The sequence below is a fragment of the Marmota marmota genome, unplaced genomic scaffold (assembly GCF_001458135.2).
Source record: "Marmota marmota marmota unplaced genomic scaffold, marMar, whole genome shotgun sequence".
NCBI classification, from domain to species: domain Eukaryota; kingdom Metazoa; phylum Chordata; class Mammalia; order Rodentia; family Sciuridae; genus Marmota; species Marmota marmota.
The window spans coordinates 8,963,106-8,982,523 of NW_025999991.1; the positions used below are offsets into that span (position 1 = coordinate 8,963,106).

Genomic DNA, 19,418 nt, shown 5'->3' on the forward strand with positions numbered 1-19,418 from the left:
GTGGGCCAGACAACAGGGTGGATCTCGCAGCAGGTCAGGGGAGAAGGCTTCCTGAGAGTTCCTTCTGCGGAGCCCCGAAGGAAACTCTGGAGTAAGCACACTCAAGGCTGCCCGGCCCAGCAGGCCGCCCCTGGACCAGAGCTCTGGCGACCCCAGCCTCGCACATTCTTACTTTTGTTCCCGGGATTCCCCCTCAATCCCATGTCAATGGGCGACACACACAGCCGCTTTCCCCCTAAGCTGTGCTAATTGCCGACGAGCTCTATTAAAAAGAAACAGGAGCGGCTGCTTAACCTTCTGGCAGCTGCAGGCCCGGCGGCCCTGCTGGGCTCCTGCACACAGGCGGCCACCAGGCAGGCAGAGCACTCAGCGCGCCTCTGCAGCGGGCGAGGGTTAGCTCCTGAGGAGAGGCGGGCGGCAGGGTGAGAGGCCTGCTTGCGGTGACCTGGGGCCTCCCTGGGCCCCGCTCCTTCTGAGCACTCCTTACCTCTCCCCTGGTACCTAGGACAGCACCGGACCTGCGCCCTTCTTCTCCCATGAGGCCAGGGCTTCTCCTCGGCCCTGTGTCTGAGCACCACGACTGCCCGGGACTTCCTCAAGAAACCTGAGTACCCGTGAAGTCCCCATGGGCACCAAGAGATGCAGAGGGCAGTGCCAGGGGCTCTGGTGGCAGCATAACAAGAAATGGACAAAAGCAGGCAGGGGAATTCCTCCGGACCTAAGGTGGGGAGGGTGCAGTAATGCCAAGCGCCAAGCCCCAGAGCCGCCACACCAGGCAACCCGCAAGCTGCCCCAGGTGTGGGCTCAGGCCACACGGTCACTGGGAAAGCAGCTTCTTATGCTGCTGGCAGCCTCTCTGGGCTCCTGCCATTGCTGTGCTCTGACCCCTCTGAGCAGGCTCCCTTCTGGCTGCACACGATGTCCCCCCACACACCTGTGGAGCAGCACCCACTCTGCTAGGGGCAGCCCTCTGAGCCCCACTGCGCTCTGACTAGGAAATGTGTGTTCTAGAACTTCACCATGTCCTCTCACCACTCCTCCTCCCTGGTCAAAACGTGGATTTCCACAGCCTCCTACACCACACCGTGCTATCTGCCGCCTGCTCAACAGGGGTGGATACCCAGCTCAGCAACACACCTGCAGTTACTTACCTGCGGACTCAACTGCACACGGAGTCAGTAAGGCGCTGTGTGGACCGGACTTTCATGGAGATGGGGCGGGGCGTACCCACCAGAACTTCCCAAAGGCCTGGGCCCAAAACATCCTCCATGTTGATGCATAGAAGTCAGTTCTACTTTTTTCTTCCCCCAGTTAAAATTATGATTTATGGGATTTACGGGAATGGGCACACAAGTCTGAGCTCTGAACTTCCAACTCTGCTGTACATGGGCCAGCTGACTCTCATGCGAACTGCGGCCTCCGATGCCCGACAATTCCTACAAACCTGCTCCAAGGACTGCACCAAGTCGTGCCATCAGCTCTCTGAGAATATAAAATGGCCTCAGTCTCCAAAGCTATGTGCAAGCTTTAAGGCACAACGCCAACCAGAACACAGCATTCAAGACACCTGGTCTCTGTTCAAAATCAGCTGCTCCAAGGGCCTGGCCCAGACCCCACAGGCCCAGGCTGAGAGCAGCTGAATGGATGTGCTGTGGTCTCTCTCCTTAAGAACAGCCGTCACCTGGTCACCCAATGCTACCTCAGACCCCACCCCTCCAGCTATGAGGGAAGGGTCCGCACCTGCAGGAAGAAGCTCCCTGGGATCACAGGGGTGACCTCGTGGGCCCGGCTCCGCATGGCTTCAGGCTACTTTCCAACATCCTGTTTCTTTTGTGGCCAATTTGCATTAAATTCAAGTAGATATTAATATATATCTTGTCATAGAATCATGTGAAATATATGTGAATTTCTCTAATAAAAGAAAAAATATATACAGTGCCTATAAGAAGTAACACGTTTCCAAAATTTAACAAACCCAAGAAGAAAAAACAGAATAAGCTCTACTTCATGGTGAAAATGACTTAATGCTCCCAGACTCTCAACTACCAAGGCTCAGTGGACCCACTCACACGTCACCTGCCTGCTGTCACAATGGTGACAGCCCTACCAAACAGAAAAAATGTTCTCTTCAAAGTCAAAATTAAAAGACACAGGACGTGCCTAATATTTCACCAGTGAGCACTCCACAGAGTGGTCAGAGTTATTAGAACACAGCCAGTAAAAATGAGCCAGAGCTATAAAACTGAGAGAAGGAAACCAGGAATTGAACCTCACGACAGCCAAGCAGGGTTTCACCTGGGCAGTCAGGTCCAGAGCATGGGGAGCGAGCCCCAGCACACCCTGCCCGAGAGGGCACACGTTCTGCGGCTCTGCCCGGTGGGCACCGAGTGACGGGTGGGACACGGTGGAGGTGCTTAAGGGTGCACCTCTGCATGCAATGTGTGGAGCTCACCCCGGGCTCACAGGGCCAGGAAAAGCCCTGCTGCCCAAGAGCTGCAGTCTCTATGCCTCTGGGTGTAGCAGACCACACACAGCACACCACACAGACCCTCAAGGACTGACCTGCCCGACCCCCAAGAAGGGAAGCCGGCAGGGCTTCCTGATTAATCCCAAAGAACGACACCTCGTCCTCACTACAGAATTCAACAGTTCTGCCCCAACTTCTACCATCCTCGAACTTCAGGTAAAAGCAACACCAACAAGCAGGGTTACAGGCAGAAGACAGAAACAGCCCTGTCTCCATGAAAGACTTCTAAGTTCCGTAACTGTGCTGTCCCCTTTGGTTAACAAATACACCAGGCAGAAAACAGCAAAGGGAATATCAAAATGTTCGGAATTTATAAAAAGTAGACAATTGTGAAAACAAACTTGACCAAGCAACTTTCAATCTCTACGTGAAGACTGCTTGGAAAGTAACCTGTTCCAATTAACTGTCTACACCCATAGGTCGACCTGAACCTGAGGAGGCTAATCACCTCTGCACACAGACTCAAGTTAACTTAGGCCCAGCTGTTGGTGTTGAGAGAGAAGAGTGAAGGAAAGTGCGTGCGTGTGTGTGTGTGTGTTGCACACCTATTTATGTGCACAGTGCGTGCCTGTGTATGTGCTGTACGGACCTGAGGGAAAAGGGGAAAGAGAAGCACATCTTGGGAGCACCAGGACTACGTTCCTTGCTTAGAAACTACTCATGCCCTGAAAGACCGTCCACTCACGAAGCCCAGGTGTCCAGGCTTTGTGAAAGCACGTAGGACAAGCCGTGAAAGTTGCGGTGGTGGAGCTGACAGGTGCCTGTGTCTGCATCTGCCAGCTCAATCTGCAGGTACACACTAGGGGCAGGACACCTGGGCACGTGGCCACCCCAACACGGGACTCTGGACAGGAGCTATCTGGCAGGGATCCCTGGGCATGAGGTTCCCAGACACAGGGGCCCCTGAGCACGGGGCCACCTGGGCTCAGGCCCCTGGGGCAGGGCTGCCTGAGGCTGGCCCACCTGCGCCTGGTCCCTGGGTGTGCTCACTCACCTGCTGCAGACTCAGGCGCAGCGTCTTCCCCACTGTCCTCTGCTGCCTCGTCTGCCAGCCCGGAGCCTGGGGAGTCGGCAGTGGCGCAGGCCGAGCCGGGGCTGCTGGGCTGGGAGGCCGAGTCGCCCTCACTGAGGGAGCCACAGCGGGCGCGTGCCGCCCTGTCCCCGTCGGCTCCCCTGTCGCGGCGAGCACGGCGGTGCACACGCGAGTGCAGCACCATCTGGTGGTATGTTCGGAAGATCTTGCCACACTCAAAGCACTCCGAGGACTTGCCTTGGCCAGCAGTGGCCGTGGCCCGGCGGCTGGGGCGTGCCGCTGGCCGGGGGTCGAGGTGGCTGGAAAGCACGGGGTCGCCAGGCATGCTGGCCCTCTTCCTGGGGGGGCCTTGTGTGGCCGGAGCATCCTGCTCACGCTTGCGCTTCTCCTGGCTCACCAGGATATACTCACGCCTGTCCTTGTCAAAGGCCACGTCCCCCGCCAGTGCCTCGTCCCAGGCCCCATACTTGAGGTACTCTGCTGGCTCAGCCACCTTGCCCCTGGTGGCCAGCTGCCATGCCTGGTAGCTGTTGACGGGGTCCAGCTCAGCCACCCGTCTTCCAGCCTGCCCGCTAGGGGACATGTCACCAGCCATGGCTGGTCGCAGATTCAGGCACTGTAGGAAGAACTGCTTGGTGTCCGGGGGGCCCTCTGCAGCCCCCTCCTCGGCCAAGGCTCGCATCCGGCTGGCTTCAACCTGGCGGTGTGTGGCGTTATGGGCGTTCAAGCTGTCCAGGTTTGTAAACAGATTTCCACACTTGGTGCAGACTTCATAGAGGGACAGGCCGGCGACAATGACCTCCTCCTGGACCACGTTGTTGATGGTGGCAATGGGGTCCAGCTCGCTCTTGGGCCTGTTCTTGCTCCCAGTCTTGGGGCCGTGAGCCTTCATGTGGTTCTTAAGGAACCACGGCTCTTTGAACCTCCGACCACAGATGTGGCAGCCGTGGTCGAAGGAGCCCCGGTGCTTCTTCATGTGCGCCTTCAGGAACCAGGTCTGGCTGAAGGCCTGGCCGCACACCTCACAGGGGAACTCCCCGGGGCTCAGCTCGGGCTTGCCGTTCTCCACGCAGGCCTCGCTGCCACTGGGGCCCTGCGCGGTGATGTGGTCCCTCTCGATGTGGCTCAGCAGCGACTCCTCCCGCGAGGTCACGTAGCTGCACAGCCTGCACTTGAAGGGCTTGTGGGCCTGGTGCACGTGCAGCTCCAGGTCCTTCTGACGCTCAAACTGGCTCTTGCAGAAGGAGCACTGGGCCACGGCCTCAGCCTCCTCCGGGGCACTGGCTGTGCCCTCGGCCTCCTTCCGGCTGCTCCGCAGCAGGATCTTGCTGCTATCCACCTGCACGGCCCCATTCAGCATCCGATTGCAGGCTGAGGTGCTTCTGGTGGGGCTGGCGCACCCGTCCAGGCCCTCGGACACGCGCATCTCGCCCAGCTGTGTCTCGCCTGCCTCTGGCTCATGTCCCTGAATCAGAGTCCCTGTGCGGTGGCTGCGGATGTGGATCTTGAGGTTGCCCTTCTGGGAGGCCCTGTGGTCGCAGTAGGGGCACTTGTAGGGCTTCTCCCCCGTGTGCTTGCGCATGTGCTGCGACAGCGAGCTCTGGAAGGGGAAGCTCTTGCCACAGATGCAGCAGCTATGGCAGGCGGCCCTGTCCCCGTCCACCTCCTGGCTCCGGCTGGTCCTGGGCGGGCTGGGCCCTCTCCTCAGCTCCATCTCGGCCTCTCTGCTGCGATCCATGGGGAGGAGGGGGGCGTGGTGGCGGAGCGGCTGTCAGTGGCGCAGGCCCGAAGGGACGTCTTACCTCTCCATCCTCAGAGAGGCTGCTGCTGCCCAGCAACGAGGGAGGGGCCCGCGAGGAGGCAGTGCACGAGCAGGCGGAGAACGAGGCCCTCACAGCAAGCACCTGGAAGAGACAGAGACTGCATGAGCAAAGCTCCTGCGGCAGCGGGCGAGCAGAGCGTCACAGGGCCAACCGCGGAAGCACGGGCCTCTCTGAATCAAGGTGACGGACACCGACAAGAATTCACATCCATGAACATGGTGCTCTCTGCCTCCTTAAAAATCAGTAATTACAGTAGAGCAACCTGGTGAGACCCTGGGGTGCAGCTCAATGGTCCAGCACTTGCCTAGCCCAGGTGAGGCCCCAGTACCGTCAAAAAAAAAAAACACTAATTAAGCAACTATTGGTAATTAATTATGTTAGGCAATTTAAGTAAGTAACTATAATTTTTTTTCCCCCAAAAAAGATCCCAACTCTCTAAGGAAAGCCTGCGGGAAGAGTGTGTGTAGACCACAAGAGGCACAGGCTACTCAACAAGGAGAGAAACCGAGGCAGGGAGAAGGCAGGAAGGAACCTGGCCCTGATGTGAGCCGCAGAGGCTGCAGGCAGCACTTTACCGACATGCCACTCAGATGTCAAGCAGTAGCCTCTGCTGGGAAGAAAGGTGGCTGACCAGGGAGCGAGGACCTGACACAGGAATAGCCCCCGAGCTCCCAGGTGCAGCCGCTACCCAGGACCAGAGCTGAGGCCACCCTGCCCGGTTACACGGTCGCACCACTCTCGCATGGGTGCTGGCCAGAGCTCACCCACACCTCAGCTACCACGCCTCTCTGGCCTGGCCTATGGCACCCTTCCCTCCTAGACCCCTGCTCACACACTCACAAAGGGAGCCCCAGGCTCCGGCCACAGGACCGTGTCACAATCCCAGGGCAGAGTCCCTCTGGACCATGCCAGATTCCCCCAGCGCCCACCCAGGGAATCTGGGCTGCTTCCAGAGGTGGAACCAGAATCCTGATACGGCACACACCATCCCACCTGGTGGTCACTGCCACTGCCATGCCATCTGCCTGCCAAGCAAGAGGGGAAGATTCTGCCCTGAGCCCTAGATGCACAGGCAAGGCCAGCCCATCCTGGCGGCCCACCTGCTGTGTCCAGTGCAGAACGGGCAACACAGGGGTGCAGCCTCGTGTGCACTAAGAACCCACATGTACATTTCACAGAAGGTGCAGGACTGGACACATCAGTGTACCCACACCTAAGTCCATCAAAGACGGAGCTCTCGTCCCACTGAACCGCAGGCAGTGAGTCCCAGGTCACCCTGTCCATTCCAACCCAACATGTTCACTGAAACAGAGGCAGAAAGGAATACTGGTGATCATGCTAAACATCAGTGGTTGTGACAAGAGCACCCCAAAACATTCTCTAGGGAGCAGGGATTCTGAAGACAGCACATCTGTCCACCCACGAGGGCACAGATGCTACACGCCAGTCTCTGCCCACAGACAGGCACAGGTGGAAATCTTACTGAGAATCACAGACCTCAGTGTCTCAAGAAAGCCCCCCAACCAGGTGCCAAGGTACCCAAGGAAAAACACAAGGTGTGAGTAGCAGATCCGAAAATAGGCACACAGGACTCGCTACACCAGGACGCACCAGCAGTCGCCCTTCAACAGCAGAAGGCCGCGGAGTCAGTGACCCCCAATAGCAGAGCAAAAGGCAAAAGTCCTAATACCAGGAAAACACACGGGTACCACGACCCTGTCTCAACAGCAACTCAGTAGACACTAAGTTAAAGTACTTGTCAAACTTTTAGATCGTGACATAAGTTCTGCATGGCTTTTAAATTTTTCATGATGATTTATTAAGGCAAATGATTTTCATGAAGCCCCACTTCATTTGACTACCCTCCCAAAATGCTGATTAGACATAATACATATAATTATGAATTGAATGTATTATTTCTATGTAACTTACTGACCAAATTCAGTATAAAAAATCTTACACATTTAAAAAACTATATAGAAATAAATTTATGGAGAAAAAAATAACCTGAAGCCCGGGTGACTCCGGAGTAATTTTGTAGTCTCTGCTGCACCACTAATGTCTGTCCACAGAGGACATTAGTCAGTGCGTTCTCGGATCCTCTGGAACTGCACAAGCCAGCACCAGAGTACAAGGCCTGGACTGGGCAGGGGTCCCGAGCAGCAGCCCCAGTGCATGTGGAAGTCAAAGCGACTCTTTCAGGTGCAGACTTGCAGGGATCATCGCCCAGGGGGGCCCTCTACAATCTGCTCTGCCTTTCCAGGGCGCAGAGCGGCAGGTACTGGGTGGCCTTGGAGACCCAGCTCCGCATCGCAGTTACTCAGCCATGCTCCACCCCAGGACCCCACTAACTGGCACATTTCATGGGACAGAGGGTCGTGCACACACTCGGCCCATTCTGTCTCTCAGGTCATCACATGCACCGACAGCCCTGCACGCACCCCTCTTGCAAAACCCACTGCACCTGCTGGCAGTGCCCTGCTCGGGTCCAGGGGAGGACACAGACTCCACCAGGCCCTGGAGCCCAGCAGGCCCCTCCACCTGCCCTGCCGCCCACAGGCCTGCTCAAGAAGTGGGCCACAGGCCTGTCCCACACGGCCTGAGCTCAGCCGCCTCGGCCAGGTCCCCAGCTGGGCCACAGGATGAGTGCACTGCTGCCATCCTTCCCCAGGGCCCACAGGAGAAGGCCCCGTGCTGTCATCTCCGTTCCCTAGACTCCCTGTCCCTTTCCTCAGGACAGCCTGGATGGACCCAGCTAGAGCTGGACACCTGCCCTCCCCGCCCAGAGCCTGGAAAAGTTTCTGTGTCCATTAGATCTCCCCCAAACTAGCCTAAAGCTCTGCCCAAACTCCAGCAGGACCCCGTGACTCACCAGGAAACGCCCACAGGAGGCCTGGGCCCCACGCACGCACAGCCCTCTTCTGCTCGGTTCTCTACTTTCTTTCTTCCCACCCCCATCTTTCAAGAACAAGCCCTGCTATAAACCCCTGTGAGGTCACAGCAGAGGAGTTTGTAAAGCACTTAAAATCATCTACAGGGAAAAAACCAGAAATGCTTAATGGAGAAGTGCAGAGCGTAGCAACAGCTCGATCCCAAACTCCCTCCTGCTAAGGTAAGGAAATCTGGTGTGAACCAGGCTGCATCCACTCAGGGGCCCAGTACCAGGGACAAGAAACAGCCAGAAACCAATTCCCGCAGGCGACCCTCCTCAGGTGACTCAGGGCCAGATCAAGATCTCCAAGCTCTTTTTTTCTTTTGGCTTCAGGCAAAAAATCTTTACCTAGACCAGGGCATGGCTTCCAAATAAAAAGGAGCAAGAATGCAGTCCTGAGAACTTCCACCTGAAGGACATGACATGGGTGGCCACCCACTGGAAGGGCATGCCTGTCCCATTCCAGTTGGCTGGCCCTCCGAGGCCCCAGCCCGAGTGGGCCAGGAGGGTCTGCAGCAGCCCTGCCTATTCCCTCAGGGCCAGGGGCTCACACAGCAGCCCCCTGTGGCGAAGAGGGCACGACTCAGGTCTCCCCCACCAACTGCTGCCTCTCAAACCATCAGGCCCAACATGAGCTGCTCACCAGGGTTCCCTAAGACACGCTGGCCTGCAGCTGCAAACCTTATACAACTAGTCCACGCGGCTAGCAACCCAAACCAGACTGGAGCACAAGCCCACAGCCACGCAAGTGTGAGCAGGACAGCAGGGCGCATGCATCCGCAGAGGCTGCTGCCCACATGCGCACAAGCACAGGGCCACGCCAGGCACGGGCCACACCAGGCACAGGGCCACGCCAGGCACAGAGCCACGTCAAGAACGAGACCATGTCAAGCACAGGGCTCACGGGAAAGAACTCTTTTTGGTTTCATTGTAAGATGCCTTACAAACTTTCCAAGGCTCATGCTGGGAACTTGCTGAAGAGGCTGTAATTTAATTGTTTTGGCATAAAAATGACTTGCCGATTAGAGAGTTAAAATAGATTTCCAGTGGACTTCTTGCTCTGTGGGCATGAGTTTCTCTGGCGAGGGGATGAACGGTGTGAAAATACTTTTTAAAAATGCTTTGTGTAATTTTCAAACTAATATATTTCATTTTTAAGAAGTTGGGTAATTCCATCACACTTATAAAAAACGGGGAAAAGAAAATGCTTATTAAGAAAAATGTATCTTTGCTACATAAAAAAATACATGACAATGCAGTAGAGGAGAGGCAGAGGGAGGACCAAACAGAAAAGGCGAAGGTGAAATGCCACAGCACTGAGAAGTGCTCGCTCCCCGCAGCCTTGCCTCGTGGGCCAGCCACTCGCAGCCCTGCCTCACGGGCCAGCCATCGCATGCCGCAGCCGGGCCTGCTTCCCTTCTCGCTGCCCAGACCACACGGATGAAGCGACCTGACACTCTTGAAACTCGGTGGATCCAAGATGAACTTATGGGCCCATGTTCCAACTAACAGCTCCCCCCAGGCACGCAGAGCCTGGGCACCAGCACGGCAAAGCCCTGTCACCTCGGTGCAACCGTGGTGACAGGCTCCCAGAGCCCCAGGGCACACCGCACAGCCAACACCTCAGATGCAGAGGCTGGAAGGAAAAGCACGGTGACCAGCCACAGGACGTTTACAGCACAACTGCAACGGGGGGTCTCCTCCGCGACCCCGGCTCCAGTAGAAAGACGCTCCTCAGCGGCTCCAGCACCTTCTGAGGCAGACCAGGCACAAACAAGAGCTCCCTCCCCAGGAGCACTTCACCCTCCCTCAGCAGGTCAGGAGCTGAGGAGTGGAAGGCTGAGGAGGAGGCTCAGCCTCCAGGCCTCCCGGGTCACTGCCAGGCCAGGCAGGAACCGCACCTGTGCACGTGCCACCATAACGCACCACGTGCCTGAGACTGGAGAAGCTCCCAGGAGGCCAGGGAGGAGGAACGCTGTGTTCATAAGGAATGCCAGGTCCTTCCAGGGCAAGAGTCTGGGAGTCAGACCAGTGTGGGCTGAACAATAGACTCCAGGAAGCTGCACGGCCTCTGGCAACCATAAGCATGCAGTCTCGGTGCCCGCGGCCTCCCTCCCTGCTTGCGCCAGGCCCATCCCACCTCCTGGAGACTCCCTCCGGTCCCTTCCCACCCTTAACATGAGCCCAGTCACTGCACTCCAACCTACAAAGGACCTGAACCCCCACCGTGGTGTGCACCCCCAGTCTACACCCCCGCACCCTGACCCACCATCACAAGTATGGCCTTGCCACCCACTTTAACCACTCAGTGGACAGACGAATGGACGACTGGTACCCAAAAACTGCTGAACGGGGTAGTCAGACCACCTGGATCAAAATCCAGCCCTGCCATCAACTCAGGTCAGCTGTGTGAGCCCGAGCGCACGGCCTCTCTGCTCCTCATTCTATTTCCTCATCTCAAAATGTAATGAGAGAACGAGACCTACATTGTAATCCTCCTGAGAGGTTTAAGTCGATGCATGTGAAGTACGGCGGGAGCCCCCGGCACACGTGAGCGCCTCCGGACCCTCCGCCGTGACTGAGGAAACGAGCGCAGCGTCTGCAGGGTGCGAAGACAGGTGGTCACTGCACTGACAGTATCTGACTGGATAAATCCACAGGGACAGGAGTAGCAGCTGGGAAGCCAACTAGAAACATCTAAATAAACTGCTCGAGCCTTCACAGGGCAGGTGACTTGATGTGACTGGGACCACCCACGTCAGACACGTTCAAACACGCCTGGCCTCGAGGCTGGTGATCAAAGCTGAGCTCCTGAACAGCCCTGGTGTCCGGCAGCGTCTGGGACTCACGGCTCCTCTGTGAAGCTGGGGGGACGTCAGAAACTCCTGGGTTCTGGAGATGTGCCATCAAATGTTCAGAGGTGACTCAGAGCCGGGAGGCAAAAGCGCCAACATGCTGAGCGCGGCTGGCCCTCAAGGTGAGTGTGCATTGTCCACTGGTGTTCCACGGCTACTCTGCACTTTCAGGATCCGGAAGTTTTACACAGAAGGCAAATGAACCCCACTTGCTCCTCCGAAACAGGGCAAGCAGAGCTGCTCAGCCTCCCACACCTACCCCCACCCAGGCCCAGGACGCTCCAGGGTCCTAAGGAGGGTGGCTGGGAAACCACCTTTCATTCATTCTAGTTTTCAAAAGTCAAAGAAAGAAAAATCCCACCAACAAGAACTTGTTCGAACGGATTCTTCTTTAAAGACAGTGTTCTGGTGTCGGAAAGACTCGCCCATGAGCCCAGCTGCAAGTCGTCTCGGAAGGCCAGTGAGCGCCAGCCCGGGAGTGAGCCCGGTTCCACGTGGCCTTCGCCGCGGCCCCTTCCCTCTTCCCAGCGTAGAAAACCAGTACGCTGTGAAGGGTTCCCTTCCACATTTTAAACAAAGATTTTTCTGGCCAGTTAAATGGCATCGTCAGGGAAAGACGTAGATATATTTTTACATAATAAGCCTGCCTGTGAATGGACAGGAAATCTTACCGTTTTCTACTCTGTGAATTCAACCAGCACAGAAGCTGAATGGTCTTGTACTGCCCTTCCTGAACCTAGTGAAGTCAACACCTCCGTCAGAATCTGAGCCTGAAAAAAGAACCCGAAGGCTAATATTCTACACACTCTAATATACAGAGTAATTTCCAAAACAGCCCAACCCTTACCTAGTGAAGCACCAACTCAGACTCCTGCAGGCATCACGAGCAAAGGGCCCGCGGAGCTGATGGCATACACGTCCTGCTCCCCCAAGGGAGCACTGGAGACCCCCCCAGTGCTCTCCAGGCAGGTCCTTCGTGCACTCACGCACCACCCTGGCATGATACGGCACCGCTCTGGCTTCCTGCAGCTGCCTGGCTCTACTGGCCCCTGGCTGTCTCCTCTGCAGGCCCCTTGCAGAGAAGCTGGACTTCCAGGTCAGCCTGTCCAGGGGCCGTGGCCACGGGTACCGTCTCTGGGAATGGGGACTGTGAGAGTGGGCTGCAGGGGAATCTGATGGCTTCATGAGGGCAGGGCAAAGCCCCTCCAAGAAGCCCTCAGAACAGAAGCTGTCACAGACAGAATGCCTACGGTATCCACAGGGCCGACAGCCAGGAGCACCAGGGCTCCGAAGGCACGTGACACTGTTTTTCCTTTTCATGAAAGGAAAAGGGCAACTGCTCTCAAGCACCTCACTGGGGGACCCTGGGAAGGGCACTCCTGCCAGGCCTGGGATCTGCCCTGCAGTGGGCGTGGCTCAGTGGGTGCAGCGGGCTCTGCTGCGCACTGTGCCAGTTTGTCTCCTGCAGACAATGAATCGGCCTCACGAGCTACACTGTAGCATTATGAGCCAGGAATTAAAATACATCATTAACATCCTGGACAAGCTTATCTTACCACCGAGACAAAAGGCCTATTATCTGCACAAATGGGGGAAGTTCCCCAACAACAATGAAGAGTTCCTCTCCCTACAAACCATTCCGAGGGAGATTAACAATCGAGGCTCACAATCCCCAGACCAGGGTCCCTCGAGCTCCATCACTGTGCATTCACTGCTGGGAGAACAAGCAGGGCTGACGACAAGGCCCGCGGCGGCTGCTGTCCTCAGACCAATCAATAATCCATTATGAACCAGCCACACTTCCACTCCAGCCAGGAGGACTGAACAAGCAGCATCCAGAATCCGAATCGGCTGCACTCACAAAAGCCCCGCCCGGGAAGGACACAGACCAGGGCACAGAGTACAGCCCGAGGCCGGGAGGCAGAGGCTGCACAACACCAGCCTGCCCAGGGGCACCCAGAGGTGGGCTCAGGACTCGCACCAAGCCTCAAGTTAAGGCGGCCCCACAGGGGCTTCCTCCAGGAAGGAAGTGGTGGGAGAGGGGAAGACAAAACCCGCTGCCTTCAAGGGCTTCCTTTGAAAATTCAGCACCCCTCAAACAAATCCAAGCCAGGGCCAACGGGTTTGTCCCCAGATGCAGAGAAATGCCCACACTGTGGCTTTATCACCCAGACTCTGATCCCTCAGACCTGATTCAAATCTGCACCTCAGACCACGGCCTTAAAGCCACTGTCTATTTATAGCAAAAGTACACATATGACCTAAATGTCATTCTTCCAAGTAGGTTACTTTAAAGAAGTTGTTTACCACAAACTGTCAAAAATACATACATATACTCCTGGTTCAGGAAAAATAAAAGAGACTCCATTTTCCAGATGTAAGACAAAAACATTTGCTAACAGTAAAGATCACACAGCAAAGTCTTTCCCAAGAAAACATGAAACAGCATTCACACGGAAGCTGCCCAAATGTTCTTTTATGAAAATATGAAGGTTGGTACTCAAACTTGACCTTATTGGGGGGGGGGGGGGCTCAAAAGTATACAGTATAATTATTGAAAACTTCCAGAAAGGCCCAAGAATGGTGAGGGTTTCCTTCCCCGGCTATTAGTCATACACCCTTGAAAACTGAAAGGCTCTGGTGACTCTCGGAGCAGCAAAAGGGCTGGTGGAGCCACCAGGGCACAGCCTTGAGGGCCCCGGGCCCCCAGACCTCCCTTCTGCTCCCCAAAGCCAATGACTCCTGCACCTCCCATGCCTCAGAGAAAAGTGACTCCAACCACCTGTCACTAGGAAATCAGCTCCACATGGTCTCCTAAATACGCTGTTTTCATCCCCAGCCACCACCGGAGCTGTATGAGGGATGCGGAGGGAAATCCAGGCAGCCTGGTGGGACCTTCCCAATCTTAGAGCCCCATTTCCAGAACTACAGTCCTACATCATCCCAAATTGGGTCCCGGGCCACTGAGGGCCGTTCTGCACGGCAGACCCCACTCTCCCATGAAATGCACCAGGTGGGCTCTATGTTGTTGCTCTCATCGCTTTCCATCCTGCACCACCAACGTGAACACCCGCGTTGCACACAATTCTGAAACCCTGAAGGCTTGGGGGTAACACAGAAAGATGAAGACTCATAAATATCTATTTTTAAAACATGGAAAACCAGGAGGCCTTCCAAAATAAAAAGTGTCACTGAGCCCGAACGTGCAGAAATTGGCACCAATACAGAGTCTAACACATTTTTTTTTCCAAATTCTTTTAAAAATTAGCAACAGAGAAAACAAAACCATGCAGAACTCACGTTTCCCTTCTATGGAACACTTCCTAGTTATTACCAGACATTTTTGAAAATTCTAGTAGCTAAATGCAAAATTTTTTCCCCAAAAATCTGCTTATACAAACAAGTTGCGTGTTTTATGCCATGTTAATCAAGAGTTGAGAACAGTATCTGTCTGACCAACACAAACACTGTCCTACCATCCAAACTCATACCAAAAAACAGCTTATGTCCCCAGTATAACAGATGTGACCAACACCTCCCCAACATGTGCGTGAGAAAGCAGACCTCACAAACACCTATCCAATATGCATGCGCATGAGAAAGCAGACCTCAACTAATACCTACCTACTATGAGCCTGAGAAAGAGATCCCACCAACACCTCCCCAGTGTGAGCATGAAGGAGCAGATCCCACCAACACCTCCCCAACATTATCTCTTTCCTCTGCTATTTGTGAAATAGCCTAGAAGTCCCCACCAGGTAATGAAAGAAAGAATTGTGCCCAGGAATACAAAGAGAGATAATTATGTGCAGTAAGCCATAAAACAGTCTGTTAAACATTACCTTCGCAGGCAGTCCTGGGTAGCACACAGCAGCCCCTACATCCCTTCACTAAGAGTTCACAGGGGAAAATCAACATCCCATCATGGATTTTGCTGGGATCTAAGTGAGCACTCGCACGCCTGCTACAAGCACACCTGAATGTCACACCTGGGCAGGGAGCTGGAAGGCACGTCTGCCCTGAGACCGAGTCTGCCACCCCGCCAACACCAGCTGATCCTCTGAGACAAACAAAACTGCAGAGGACGACTGTGCCCGGATGCCGCACGCACCAGCACATACCCGGCTGGGTCTCCAGAGCCCTCTGCCAACAACAAGTGTGACATGACCTGGTTCATCACTAACACTCGGCACTTTCAGTTGAACATCTCAGCTGCTGAAGGACAGCCATCCACCAGGGAATGTTCACCAAGAGCCACTCCTGAAAAGAACATGGCATCGCAAGGCCACAGGAGTGCCCGCTCAGCCTACCTAAAAATGTGCAGAGCACGGAAGGATTCGCTGCAGCAAGTGCCGAGTCTGGAGGACAGAAGACCACCCATGCTTTCCTCGCATGGAGCACGAAAGGATAAGCAGGCAAACTGGCCCTGGAACTCCCCATGGTGACACGGTGACACTGCTGCACATGAGGTGATGGTACATGGCCTCTTGGAATGAGGCAGGGGGTATCACACGCCAGAGAAACCCCGCAGCTACGCAGGGTGGAAGCCAGTAGAAAACACAGCCAGGCGGGCTGCTGGATTCCAGAGTGTCCAGCCTGGACCCGGAGCAGAGTGTACACTTCCAGGAGCACAATGCCGCCAGGCGCCACAGTCACACCATGCTTACAACATTCTCCAAGGCCCGCGGATCAGTGACTCCATTTGGATAGTCCCTTTGTCACAGCGAGGTCCACATTTTAAATTAAGGCCTGACTGTCCAGAGCGTCTACTGATGGCATCTGTGCCCTGCAGATGGTCCACGCCCCTCTCGCTCCCCTGGCTCCAGTCCCCCAGCCCACAGGCACCCCCCAGCACACAGGCGCACACACAGCTCCCTATCCCTACTCTGGTCCCATGTTAAAGATACTGCTAGGGGACAGGAGGGGCCTGGGAAGAGCATGTCCAACAAGGTGGGGACTGCGGGTGGGGAGCGAGGGGCTGGGATGCCCATACTTATCTCCAGACACTATTCTATGTGCTCCAGAAAATTACTAACGTGTGCATTACTAACTCCTGGCTGGTGAATGGAGGTCACTCACGCACTCACCACTTTACACCTGGAGATGCATGTTCATAAGGCCTGTGGCCCTGAGGGGGCTCCACGCACTGCTCCTTAATAAGCACAACTGGGACCAAGTCACCCACCCAGGCCACCCAAGAATGGGCTCCCGTTCGAGGGCAGTTGGGGCGGGCAGCCACCAAACCCATCCTTTCTCAGGTGGAGACCAGCCCGCCCCTCCTCCCTCTTGGCAGAAGCCCAGTGGACAGGAGAACATAGATGCTCACTTTCCCTCCTGCCCCTGACCACCTTCCTTGGCCTGCTCAAACAGTGCTCTGACCTGCCTTCCTGTCCCTGCAGCCACTCCAGGACCTCGTTACAAAGCAAATCTGGACCTCTGACTAGGAACCACGGCAACGAGCATGCAGGAGACCCGGCTCAACCAAAGGCCCAGAACCTTCATCCGTTTTCATCCACAGGTCACAGACAATGAGCTGACCATCCACAAACTCGAGCTGAAGTACTCGTAGCCTCATGCAAGCCACACGGTGCAGCTGGGGCACCTGGCCCTCCTGGCCCACAGCTTCCAGCTCACCAGGAGCCACCAGGCATCTGGACCGACAGGACATTCTCAAGGCCACCGTGACTCAAGTGGCTCTTGCCAGCCAGGTGTGCCAGGAGTACATGAGTGACACATCCTCCCTGGACCAAGAGAACCAAGCACGGGTTTAAGCTGAGCCTTGTGTTGCTGTGCACTAATGCCCTGGGCATGATGGTGCACACCTGTAACTCAGCTACTCGGGAGGCTGAGGCAGGAGGATCGTAAGTTCCAGACCAGCCTGGCCGACTTAGTGAGACCCTGAGTGGACATAAAATAAAAAGGGTTGGAGGTGCAGCTCAGTGTGGAGCACCACTGGGTTAGATCCCCAGTCCCCAAAAAGGCCACTCAGTCAGTACAGGGTCAGGGCTCCAACCCTAAATGCGAATACCACTGGCTTCTCAGCTCTGCACAGAAATCTCCTGTTTGTAGTTATTCAGCCAAACACAAATCTCAATGCTACAATTTTCTGCTTTGTCTTATTTTCCAAAATCACTCTGAGGTGCAAGTCCGTCTCCATTGCTCCCTTTGTCTGTGACCCTGGTAGCCACAGCATGGGCAGCCACAGTGCCTCAGGCTATCCCTTGGCTGAGCTAAGCTAATAGGGTGCAAGAAAGGGGCAGGCAGCCTAGGGTGTGGGCATACAGCAGGCGCTGATGTTTGAGCCTCGGGGGAACCTACAACATCATGCACGTACCTACAACACCATGCACACAGCCTGGGAAACAGACCTGGTTTCCTGCACTTACAGATGTCCTTCCTGAAAAGCACATTGCAACCCATGTGAGCTGTTTCTCCTCTCAAACTGAAGCCTCCATTTTAGACACACACACCCATTTGCTCTCTTGGCAAGTGAGATCCCAAAGCAGGTCTCAGATTTCACAAGGGGAAACCCTCCCGACTCAGAAGACCACACCACTGTACAACCCGACTGGGACCTCAGCAAAGAACGGTGCCGGGGCAGCCCACAGGCACGTGCTGACCCAGCCTCACATCTAGCCAGGACACTCCACACCAAGGTGGCCACTTCCCTGGACATGACAGGTAACAGCTTCCTCCTGGGCCATGCTGTCCACATGGAGCCGAGGACATCTCACGCCGTCTGTGTGCCTAGCATCCCAACGCTGGACGGCTCTGGCACCAGGCCTGGGGGGAAGCCTGCAAGGCTGCTTCTCTCCCGGAGCATCACTTATTTAGCCAAGCGCCACTTACAGCCCCAATTCCTGATGTATCCACAGCCCTAGAGAAAATCAGCCTGGACTGTAAAACCTCAGGAGGACAAGAGGAGGGCTGCCACAGAGGGCAGGGCCCCTGGTCAGCGCACTCCCCCGTGCACACCCCCAAGGACTGTGGACACACAGGCTTCCCACCCTCACCTGGGACACGCCCAGCAAGAAAGCTCCTTGGGCTGAAACAGAGCCGGGGCACCGCTGCCCAGCACCCGCGCTCAGCCCGCAGCAGGGCCTGGCGAGGCAGCAGCCACGGGCAGCAGGGGAAACACACATACAGGCACCCTTCTGGGAGAGCGGTGGCTCTCCTGTGGCAACTCGAGTGACCCAAGGGGCAGCCGCAGTTCCGTGAACGCAGGGATAAAGATGCCCACTACAAACGGGGCACAGCAGCAGACAGGAAAAACCAGGCAGCGATCACATGGAAAGGTGGCTCCCTGGCATGGGGCAGGTGGGTCTCATGGTCCCAAATAAATCACAAATCACAATCCTGCCTCTGCCACTGTCAGAATAACCCAAAATGGGAACACCACCTGAGTCCCCCACGGGGTCTGATGGCTGTGGACACATCCACCAACCACAGCCAGGAGCAGACTCCCACCGCCTGGCAGAGGGCAAGCCCCACACCCCGTGGACAGCGGGGTCTGCCCGCACTCGCAATCCTCAGTCTCTCCAGGGTGCACCTGGATTAGACGAGGACACACAGAGTGGAGCATCTGGGCACCTTCCTCGTCGCCACACACTCGTTCCTTTCCATCCTCCTGACCCAGGCCCACCACCAGGTGCAGGAATGGTCCACTCAGGCGCTGGACACCCAACACACAGGTGCAATCTAAACACAGAAGAACATCAGGGCAGGGTCCCAACTTGGGCCTCCGCTGAGTGTGCGGGGACCACCACGAAGGCCCAGTGCAGGAGCCTGGACTGAGAAGCTGTGGTTAGAGTCACTGGCACCTCAGCCACCCACCAGCGACAGAAACCAGGTGCAGGTGACTGCTTTTCTCTTTCTCAGTGATTTCTGTAGTTCAGGAAAGGAAAGGAGACCCTTTGCCCTGCTTCATGCAGGGCTGAGAGTTCGGGCGGCAGCAGAAGCAATGTCCACTGTGTGAGCGCCACCAACAGAGGTCACCAAGACAAAGCCGCAGTGAAAGCACAGGCTGAACTTCCCCACCCACGAAGTCCCACTCCGTGACCGCTTCCTTAGTGCGTGAGGAATGACGGTGTCTCCCTTTGTTATCCAGAAGTAACGGGGACATTTTAGGACAGACTAAACCAGGTTCTGTGGCTAAGACTCAGCTGCTTCCTGGCACTGTGCTCACGACCTCTGGCCACTAGGTGATCAAGAGGATACCCCATCCAAGGGGACCCCGTCCCAGAACAAC

The 19,418-nt window shown here is 55.8% G+C and overlaps 1 protein-coding gene across 4 annotated transcripts in view; it reads right to left on the reverse strand.

Moving 5' to 3' along the window:
- Positions 1-19,418, reverse strand: part of Znf516 (zinc finger protein 516) — a 101,684-nt gene that overhangs the window by 55,216 nt on the left and 27,050 nt on the right. For all 4 annotated transcript variants that reach the window (XR_007348964.1, XM_048806666.1, XM_048806663.1 and 1 more), the window contains exon 2: positions 3,522-5,464. Coding sequence is in view for 3 of the 4 variants with exons in the window: in XM_048806666.1 (XP_048662623.1) it covers positions 3,522-5,298 (1,777 nt within the window). In the remaining variant the exon portion in view is untranslated. The remainder of the gene's footprint in view (positions 1-3,521; positions 5,465-19,418) is intronic.